Raw genomic sequence first — 10,954 nt, 5'->3', positions numbered from 1 at the left:
CAAGATCATTCAACTATTAGTTTTTGCGTCCACATCCCAGTTTCACTTGAAACGTATAGGGAGTGTTCTCCACATTTTCAAACATGTGTCATTCGTCATTAGATCTGTGTATTGTGCTTGGGTAGACCTGGTTTAACCTGTTGTTCATAAGAAAGCCACACCTGCCAGCTGTAATAAATCAAAAGCCAAACAGAACCGCAAAAGCTGCGATTCAGAGATGTAACCTTAAAGGGATACTTTACCCATCAATGAAAATTCTGTCAACATTTACTCACCTTCGAATTGGTCCAAATCTGTATACATTTCTTTGTTCTTATAAACCCAGAGAAAGATATTTGGAAGAATGCTTATAACCAGACAGATTTTGCCCCCCATTCACTACCTAGTCAGAGTGCCCCAGAACTGTTTGCTACGTTCTTCAAAATTACTTCAAAAAGTAATTTTCCTACTATGGGAGTCAATGGGGGGCAAAATCTCTTTGGTTATAAACATTCATCATAACAAAGAAATGTATGGAGATTTGGAACAACTCAAAGGTAAGTAAATTATTATAGAATTTTCATTTATAGGTAAAGTATCCCTTTAACTGTCCCACACTAACTGTACACCCACCACATTGCCACAAATACGTCTCTAAACACTATCTAACATAAAGTCAGTGTTGTCGTGCCATATATATATATAAATATATTTCCCAACAATGCATTTAGTGTAGTGATAATTGTTGAAGCAACAATGCATAAAGATGTAAAGAAATCTAGAAAAAATACATTTTGTTTACCGTTAGACAATACATTGATACATTGGGCAACTACCACCTCTGGTGGTAGAAAGTATCCATGGCATTACATCTTTTAAACTGCAAGCCCAGTTTACAAGGCCAAAATAATATCAGCAAAACGGGAGATGCCTCAGTTAATCCAATGAAATACACCAGCATCATAGTTAAATTATTTGTAAAAGCATTAGGTTTATTTAGCTGACGTTTCCAGCGAAATATCCACATGGGATATTACAAGCTAATTTAAGTACTTCATACAAAGAGTTAATAAACACACGAGGAACAACATTTTTTATTTCAAACGTCATACTGAAGGGGGTGATAAAGCCTACTAGTGTCCACGATAAAATCTCATGTTGCTGAGTAAACCTGAAAATAAATAAGCACAAAATAATGGCAACATAGCCATCATGAACAAAAAAATTGTTAAGCAGCTTAATGCCGATTTTTCCTGCGTCTTTTCGCTTACCGGGGGCATTGTACACGGTTACTAGGATCTTTCGTCTGGGTTTCTTTTCTCCACCCTCGAGATTCTTTAATGGAAAGGAAAGAAGGGTGCGCAACAGCACGGACTGTGCGCCCTGAGCGATGTCTTTTTACATGCGAACGGATGTGAATCAACGGACCGCGTTAGAAGAAGGATGCTGTGGCCGTAAACACGGATTTTTGCGCCCAGAGAAAGACGCAGCAATGAATAAATAATTACGGCGGTTGTAAAACGTGCACCGGACAGGCGGATCGCCCAGTCGTTAAACCACGTTAAAACGCGGGGGACTACGCATGTTAGATTTGTTTCGCCCCTGCATGAAATATCAGCCGCATAGGCGCTGTTATAATGCGGGCGTGAGGAACATATTGGATTAAAAAGGCTGTCGGGCTTAAAGTGCAAGGGTGGGCCAGTTAAGGGCTCTCCGACAACATCTTTAGTTCCGGGGGTGTGTGCGACACTAGAGCACTGGCATGTCGAACCGAAAGCACCGGGACAACCAGGAGGTATGCGCCCGAAAGGTCCGAGAGCTCGCCCAGACGGGGGTGAACAAGCATTGCTTTGAGTGCAATCAGCCCGGGGTGACATACATTGATATCACAGTGGGCTGCTTCGTTTGCACATCATGCTCTGGAATGCTGTAAGTAATAATACACACTGTGATTTTGCACTGACATACGCAAATATTACTTTCTTAGTGGTTACTCTTAAGTTAATATACAACAACTCTCGACTTGCAGTGGCGCCTAAAGATCTGTATTTAAAAAAAAAAATGTGGGCCAAGAAATCGAAGAACTGTAAACGATCTTTGGTGGTTCTGTTTACATTCAAGACCGCGTGTAATTACTACTTTGTCATTTTCAGGCGTGTAACAGTCTCGCTTGTTACGTATCCTTTCGTCGTGATATCAGGTTTGGCATCAGTATGCTATCTATGCCTCTTGTTTTTTGCATGCCAGCAAAGAGACGGCGCGATTGCACCAAGCGATGCTACATGGTTAATCTGCAACTGCAAAAAACCGTGTAATATTTTTAAATTATTGTTTGTCACCAAAACTGAAGTAATTACGCACCGCCTTTTCCACGATTGTTATGTGTTGTTGCAGAAGGTTGCATTTTCTACAATTCACAGTCCTGACGCCCCATCACATCCTGCACCATTTAATTATTTATGTATTTCATAGGTTTTATCTTTTAATACAAAATGAATAACACGATGAATGATACCGATCTTAATTAAGCCGTTTGTGTTTGTGTTTGCGGTTTCTCTTTCAGGAGAGGACTAAATCCACCCCACAGAGTTAAGTCTATTTCCATGACAACCTTCTCCCAACAGGAAGTGGAGTTTTTGCAAAACCATGGCAACGAGGTGAGTGGCAGGTCTACAATCTACACTGTAGCACACAGGTGTTGCTGCATGAGTTGGTAGAGACAGTTGGAATATTGGTGAAGACTACAACTCTCATCATTTCAAGCTCATTCACAGCATCATCAAGGTTTTGTTATTGTTTTGTAACCTCTATTTGGAAAAATTACCAATTATGCCCTTGTTGTGTTGCTTTAGGCATATGTAACAACTAGTCCAGTTGTGCCTTGAAATGTGTAGCTTCCTTCAATGCACTGAGTTCTTCTGAAACAGGACACTAGCTTGGTTACTTACATTTCAAAAATTATATTCACTTAATCAATTTGTGGTTCATCATAATATGTTTAATACAACCTAACTGTGCAAAATCTATCTTTTTTAATCATATCCAACACTCAACAAATATCGGCAAGCAGGATTATTTGTATTAAAGCATAAATGCATTTTTGGCTAAAAAGACGAAGAATGGGAACAAAAGAGGAAGGAAGAATCTATAATGCTTATACATTTTTAAATAATACTAAAATACAGATAATACTGTAAACCCTGACTTTGTTAATCAGGTAATGTGTTATTTATTTATCTTTACTTGAAGATGGTTTGATTGCTGGTAGCTCGAAATTATCTCCCTCATGCTGTCCTGTATATGTCTTCCTTTCTTCAGCTAAACTTAATCAAGAGTTTTAAATCATTTTAAATCCTGACTTTACGTTTTAATACTAATACTTTCTAACGCAAAATCTCATGTTTAGTAGCCTCAAATTTCCAGTGTGCAATTTTAGAAATGCAATATAATAAACATAACTATGCGTTCAGATGTGTATAAAGATCTTACGTATTGAAGCATTATGTTTTTCACGAGTTCACCCTCGCAGATAAGCAGCTAGGTTGTAGGATGAATTGGTAAAGCATAGGATATGAAGGTTATGTGTATTTGGCATGCTGTGCTAGGAGTGGGCTCCGAGCTCACCGGGTCTATCCGAACCCGAAGCACTCTACCCTGGTTAGGGCAAGTGCGCTGGGCTCGGAACCGGCTTGAGCCCAGAACACCCCCCCAAATGCAGATAAAGCTGAACAGCCGCTGGAGTACGCATAACCCCCAAGAAATGCCCTTCTAGGCGTTGCGGAGGTGCCTGCACAAGTGTTTAATGCAAAGGATGAAGGCCCCTCTGGGCTATTGCTGCTGCGATGCTGGTTTCAGGGCGAGTGGTGTCTGCTGCTGCAGGGCACGAGTTGGAACCACAGGCCCCTGCGGGGGCGGTTGCTGCGGTGATACTGGCTTCATGGCGAGTGGTGTCTGCTGCTGCAGAGCATGAGTTGGAATCACGTGCCCCTGCGGGGGCGGTCGCTGCTGCGATGCTGGCTTCATGACGAGAAGTGACTCTGCCTCAGATCACAAGTTGGAAGCTCGGGCCCCTGCAGGGGCGGTCGCTGCTGCAGTTCTGGCTTCATGGCGAATGCCTGAAGTGGGTGGAGACGAGAGGATGAGGGTCCTTCGGGAATGTGGTTGATGAGATGGAAACTGGGCTAGAGACTCTTCCGGGGACTGTTGAGGCTCAGAAGGTGAAATGAGGGTGCCTGGTAGGTTGGTGGGATGTCAATTTCTTGAAGCGGCATGAAGCATTGCGTTTGGAGGTTGTGATGATGGGGGTGTCGGAACCATCTGAAACATGCTGGGCTTCTTAGTTCTACCCGATGGTAAAACATGGGAGGAAGCGCGGGCCCCTGCGGGGGCGGTTGCTGCGGCGATACTGGCTTCAGGGAGGTGATTGGAAGGGATTGGATAGTGATTGTGACTGCTGCGGCAGAGCACGGGAGGAAGCAAGGGCCCCGGCTGGGGCGGTCGTTGCGGTGATACTGGCTCTAGGGAGGTTGTTGAAATTCAACAACCCGACACCTGTTGGAAGGTGTCGTAATGGAGATGTGATTGCTGCGGCAGAGCACGGGAGGAAGTATGGGCCCCTGCGGGGGCGGTCGTTGCGGCGATACTGGCTTTGTGATGGTGCTTTCATCATCGAGGTGGAAGCACTGGCCTCTTCAGAATTATTATTATGGCGATGCTGACTTCAGCTATGAAGTCTTTCACTGCAGAGCGCAAGATGCGAGTGCTGGCCCCTGCGGATGCGGTCTAGAGCAACATGTCTTCACGTTGAAGCGCTGGTGATTGCTGAGGTGATTGCTGCGATGGTTGGGTGTCCTGCTTGGGAATATACTGCTGGAGTGGTTGATGTTCGATCGCGTGTGGGATGACTGAGGACGATATGCGAAACAAGGGTTCGATGGGCTTCCCTGATAAGTGAGAGGTCTGTTCGGATGTAGCTTCTGAAAGCTTCTGATGACCAGTAGCCGAGTGTTTGGATTTGTGGCTGAGAGAGGCCCTTTTGGGAGGCTGTGGTTGCTGCTCCTATGCGGAAGGAGTGACTGGAAAAGTTGTCTGCTGGGATGCCGGATTGTAGCAGGATGGCTTTGAGGTGCTTTTGAAACCAGAAACGTGTGACCGGGCGATTAGAGTCGTCAACGAAGAGGGGGTCCGATGCAGCTGTGGTCCGAGATTTCATGAAGTAGAGGTAGGCTAAGAGGGTTTGGTACGGTTGTATCGGTGACTGGAGGTTGAAGATGTAGACGAAATGGCCTCTCCTGGTTTGATCCGTCTTGCTTTGCTTGATCGAGTATGATATCGTCTCCGAATCCATTGCTAGTAGATCAGACACGGTTGAGTGTGCGGACGTGCGTGATATCCTTTGCGGAGGGTGGAGATACATTTGGTGAGAGTTTCCAGGGTTATCGGTCGCCTGGCGTCTGGACGGGTGGGTTGAGATCTCTGTATGCCTTTGATAATCATGGATGTTTGGGAGCTGGTTATGGCTGTTGATGGAGAATTTAATATTCATTTGTGGAAGAACTGGATTCCGCTCAAGTATCCTCTGATAGAGCTGGCCTGAAGGCTTTTAGCTGTGTTGAGGAATGAGATGTAGGAGGTAATGGTGAGTAGAGAAAAATCTGGGAAGGGAATGCTGAAAGCTTGGTGAAACGATCTGAAACTTCTCCACACCGTAAGATATGATTGCAGGGTCCTGAGGGAAACTGCCTGGGTGATGAAATTGAGAGAGGCATCGAGAAGGGTTTGCAGTGGGTAATTTACCGGAAGATCAACTCCGTATAAGTTGGTAAAGGAGCCGGCATGGGGTGGTCCGGAACCCAGCGCTTGTATCCCCAGCGGAGGCAGCCTCACGCTAGAGACGATTTGTTGAGCTGGGGCCCTTAAGGTTGTCAACCCGTCTTGCCTGGGCGGTCGGCTGCAGTCGAAATGTTGTACTGCACATCGAGCTGGGATGCCGCGGGCTGCTGTAGGTGCTCGGCAGGGATAACCATGGTTTTCATCGGACCCAGAGTGCTGCCTAGACTAGCCGAAGGCTTGCTGCGGCGGCTTAAATTAGGGAGGCCATGCCGAGGTGCGGAGGTAGATTTCCCGTGCCGGGAATGGACGGGACCCCGAGCCGAGTCTGGTTCGTCGTTGGTGGCCGGTCGAGCCGATCTCAGCAAGTGGGCTTCGGCCTAGGACGACGCGTAGAGATTTTAGAGGTCTGGTTTTGACATCCGGCTGCTGAAGGGGACGTCCACGTTGGAATGGGCCAGACGATGGCTCTGGACCGTCCACTTGCGGAATGCTGGTATCTCAGGGATTGCTGAGGTGTATGACGACGCCCACGAAGGATATCGCACCGGTGGGAGAGATGACGATCTTTTCCGCTTAGGTGCACGACGCTCTGAGTGGCGGAGCTGACGGCCCAAGGCGAAGCTTGGGAATCTTCCGTATAATCCGATCCTGAGCTGGTGTGCTGGGGTGTGCATGATGGCGCCGAAGGATCTGGTACATCAGGAACCGTAGAAACAATGGGAGTCTCAAACATTGTGACGAAACTGGAACGATGTTGAACTTGCGAGAAGCATCAGGTAAGACTGCTTGTCTATTTATGATGGAGCTTGCTTGAGCTGATAGGGTAAATGCTGTGATTGCTGATGTTGTACCAGCCCAGATGATTGTGATGAGGTCACATGCTCAAGCTATATTTGATTTCTGATGATATACCAGCGGGCTGATTATATGCTTAGGTTCCTCCCGAACTTTGTTAATAAAACATAATTTCGTACCTTTTAACGAGCTATTCTATTCACTCACAGCGGGTCGGCTTGCATGGAATGTTGTTGCCATGTCGCCATGTTGTTTCTACAGTAGCTCTAAATGGACAAAGTGCTCTACAGAATGCATTTCGTTAACACAATTTTAATTTGGGATAGAAGCGAAAAATGTGACGACATCTTAATCCTCTCTCAGCCTCCCTAGTGCTTCGGGAGAAGTGGAGTGAGCTGTTGGTTGTAGTTCGCAACCTCGCCAACATATGCAACTAAAAATCACACAATGATCCTTTAAGGCGAACATATATTCTTATTAAGAAAAACTTTAAATTATATTTCTTGGGGTCTTCAAAAGCAAAGAAGTGGGCTAACTTAATGTATTGTACAAAGAGTGAGTTCTTACTACATTGAAGAGTATTTACACAAAGTTATGAGTGAACCTGTCTTTCTGGTCACTATATCTGAATAGAGTTTAAAAGTAGGAACCACTCTATCACTCCCTAACCAATTAACACACATTCATGCACTCACATTCACACCCATCATTGGCACCACAATCTTCTCCCTCACTGTAACCGGCGTTAGACCTTGGCGAAAATCTGCTCGGACTCATTCCTCCTTTCCTGTTTCAGCAAAGATGTTCTCTAGAGGTGCACCGATTGACTGGTCTGAAACCGGAATCGGACAGTTTTCGCATGATCGGCCATGACCGCGACCGGCCGGTCAGTGTCACGTCTTGCCGATTCAAAAACGATCGTATGTTGCCAGCGACGCGGGCAATAACGTCAAATATGCAAGTAAACGTCCGTTCAAGACGGCTGTCTTTCACGGCTCATTTTACGCTCGTGACTGAGTGGTTCCACCGAACTTCGCGAGTCTCCTCCCGCGCCCGCACACATCATGCAGTGCACAGGCAATGTTTGACTGTCCAGTATTCACCTTCGTTGCTCCGTCTATATGGAAGCATATGTGTTGCAAAATTCAATTTGCAATTTAATATTCAAAATGGCAATGCAGTATGTAAATTGACAATGCTATTGTGTATCTAAATATACATTTCAAATAACGTATGTGCAACATTAAGGGCAAAATGAAAATAAAAATTAAATTATATGAATTACATTTGTCAGTTCCTATACTAGTTTTAATGTTATCTAAATGGATATTTTTAATGCTCTTTAAGTTGCAAAATGAAAATGAAAATGCATTCTCTGGATTTATTATATATGTAAGATAGTAAAAAGCAAAACTGTAGCAAAAAGGAAATTCTAATGTAATTTTCCATAAATGCATTAACATTAACAGATGGAACATTTGGGATTGCATTTTCATTTACACACAGCGCGTTGAGTGTTGCAAAATTCAATGTGGACTTGAAAATGCATTTCGATCTGACCACGCCCCCACCCCGGAACAGCGTCATTGCGTAAAGGCGGAACCAGCATCGCTAGTTACGAGCATGGATGTGTTGCTGCAAAGCTGATAAAAACATTAAATTGCATGCACACGAATTGGAGCACAAAGAAAAAAAGATTAGTACGTCTCTGTAGACCAGTGGTTCCCTTTCTGTCGGTCTCTCGACGTTGTGTCGAGAACGACAGATGGGGTTCGCCCTTGAGAACCAATCAACTCTGACTACTATAGAAAAGGCCAATGAAATTTGGCGAATGCAATTTGCATGCCGGGCTCCGCCCCCGGAAATCCGGTATAAAAGGAGGCCGGCGTGCAGCATTCACTTACCTTTTGTTCTTCAGAGCCATCGCTCATGATTACATCTCAGGATTCTCAAATCCTCTTCAAACTTCACTACCGGATCTTCGACGTGTTGCAGCGGATCGTCCCTTCCTGCAGCGACCTTCCCCTGGGCGTCTCGGTGGTTCCAGTGGTGTCAGAGCTATTTCCAAAAAGTCCTTTTCAGGACTCGGCACTCTACAGCGCGGCATGTCCCGCTGTTCTCTTGGGTGCGGTACCCTCATCGAGGAGGGGGATGGACACGATCGCTGTGTTAGGTGTCTGGGCGTCCAGCACGCTGAAGCAGCCTTCGTTGACACATCTTGCCCGCACTGCGGGCAGATTGTCATGCAGAAGTTGCGGTCACGGTTGGGAACCAGCCAACATTTCGTCTGCTACCAGGGTTGTGGCATCTGTGGCTACGGCCCCGATGTCCTCTCGTGTTAGCAGCGTTAGTGATTCGGGGGCTACTGTGAGCGTCAACCCGCCAGCCAAGCGCTCACGGGCCGTTCACACCCCAGCACGCTCTTCTGACCGTTCCCCAACCGGCGGTGGCATACCGTCCGGATCCTCATCCACGCACTCGGAAACGGGGCGTGGCGAAGATGAGATGTCTATCGCAGCATCGGAGGGAGATTTGCTGGCATCCGACAATGACGAATCCGAGCTTCCCCCTACGGGGGGCCAAGCTCTGGAGGAAGCAGACGTTGAGATGTCGGCCATGCTAACCCGGGCTGCCGCGAGCATTGGGTTGCAGTGTACAGCACTGCCTCTACCCCAACGCTCGCGGTTGGACACATGGTTTCTGGGGTCGGATCGTGGTGTCAAGCCACGCCCACCCCCGGTTCCATTCTTCCCGGAGGTGCATGAGGAGCTGTGTCGGACATGGAGCGCCCCACTCACGGCTCGCTCCTCTCAGTCCAGCTCCGCCTCCCTCACCTCCCTCGATGGCGATGGCGATGGCCACCTGGAGGACCCGACCTCCCCTTCCGTCCAAAGCCTGTAAGACTTCGGCATCCCTGGTGGCGAAGGCTTACAGTGCTGCGGGCCAGGCCGCCTCCTCTCTCCACGCCATGGCCATCCTGCAGGTCCACCAGGCTAAGGCGTTGAGAGAGCTCCACGAGGGCAGGACCGACCCAGGTGTTATGCAGGAACTCCGTGCCGCCACTGACCTCGCTCTACGGGCGACTAAGGTGACGGCGCGGGCCCTGGGTCGGACGATGTCCACTCTGGTGGTCCAGGAGAGACACCTCTGGTCCGCTTTCTCGACGCACCCATCTCGCAGGGTGGGCTGTTTGGTGACAGCCTTCCCCCCAGTGAGCCTCCTTGCACACACACTGTGCAAGGTCAGGGAAGAGGAGCAACAAGTGTTAATGGTTGCGCCGTACTGGCCCAACTTCGCACAGCAGTTCTCGGCGGTGAAGGAGCAGACGGAGGCTATAAGCCATATCTTACCGCGTCGCGACTCGGCCGCCCCCAGGCCTCGGAGTTCCCGCGCACAACCTGCTCCCCGACAGCCCCGGACCCCTTCGAACTCTGCACCGGTTCAAGTGCACCCCCGTGCTGCACCCCGGAAAAAGAGCCCGAAGGGAAGACCTCCTCCTCGTCAACAACCTTCTAGGAAGAAGCGGCCCTGACGAGAAGACACCGGAGGAAGCAACATCTGGCCCGACCCTCACAGTACCATCTCTGACCGGTCGGTATGGGACGATCCCTGCCTCGTCTCCACAGCCAGGCCCTTTTCAGGGCCTGGCGCCCACTTACTCACAAAGAGAGTTGCTTTCCCCGGGTGTTCATTCCAGCCGATCGCACACTCCACCGGACTGTGCTCGGCGAACCGACCTCACACCCTGGCGAGGTGTGAGGCCGTACACATGCGACAACTGTCACCACTCTCAAATGACAGTGCGTGCTGTTCTCCCGCCAGGCAGGCAAAAAGGCGGAGTCAACCATCCCTCCGGGGAAACCTCCGCGACATGCGGTTGGCTCTGCCTGCCAACGAACCACCCTCGGTCGGAATGATGAAGCAGACCGTCCCCTTAGTCCCCCTGTCACAGTCCATGGGAGCTTGGCAAAAGTTGCCCACACTGTCTCGGTGGCTAATGCGGACGGTCCGTCTCGGCTACTCGATCCAGTTCGCCAGGGCCCCTCCCAAGTTCCGGGGCATCATCTCCCCCTCTCTCAGAGGCAGAGACGCCTCCGTGCTTCGGGCAGAGGTCTCCACCCTCCTGGCGAAACAGGCGATCGAGTCCGTCCCACAAGCCGAGATGTACAGCGGGTTTTACAGCCCTTACTTCATCGTTCCCAAGAAAGACGGAGGGTTGCGCCCCATTCTGGACTTACGTACCCTGAACAGGCACCTTCACAAGCTGCCTTTCAGGATGCTAACCCAGAGGCGCATCCTGACATCTATCAGGTGGCAGGATTGGTTTGTGGCAATCGACCTCGGTCTG

At 48.5% G+C, this 10,954-nt stretch overlaps 1 protein-coding gene across 2 annotated transcripts in view; it reads left to right on the top strand.

The window, feature by feature from the left end:
- Positions 1-1,077: 1,077 nt before the first annotated feature.
- agfg2 (ArfGAP with FG repeats 2) overlaps positions 1,078-10,954 on the top strand; it is a 36,496-nt gene continuing 26,619 nt past the window's right edge. For both annotated transcript variants that reach the window (XM_056753770.1, XM_056753761.1), the window contains exons 1-2: positions 1,078-1,908; positions 2,543-2,636. In XM_056753770.1, the coding sequence (XP_056609748.1) occupies positions 1,742-1,908; positions 2,543-2,636 (261 nt within the window). In that variant the 5' untranslated portion in view covers positions 1,078-1,741. The remainder of the gene's footprint in view (positions 1,909-2,542; positions 2,637-10,954) is intronic.

Source organism: Triplophysa dalaica, chromosome 1 (genome assembly GCF_015846415.1).
Source record: "Triplophysa dalaica isolate WHDGS20190420 chromosome 1, ASM1584641v1, whole genome shotgun sequence".
Classification (NCBI taxonomy): Eukaryota; Metazoa; Chordata; class Actinopteri; order Cypriniformes; family Nemacheilidae; genus Triplophysa; species Triplophysa dalaica.
This window is presented reverse-complemented; position numbering and strand designations above follow the sequence as displayed.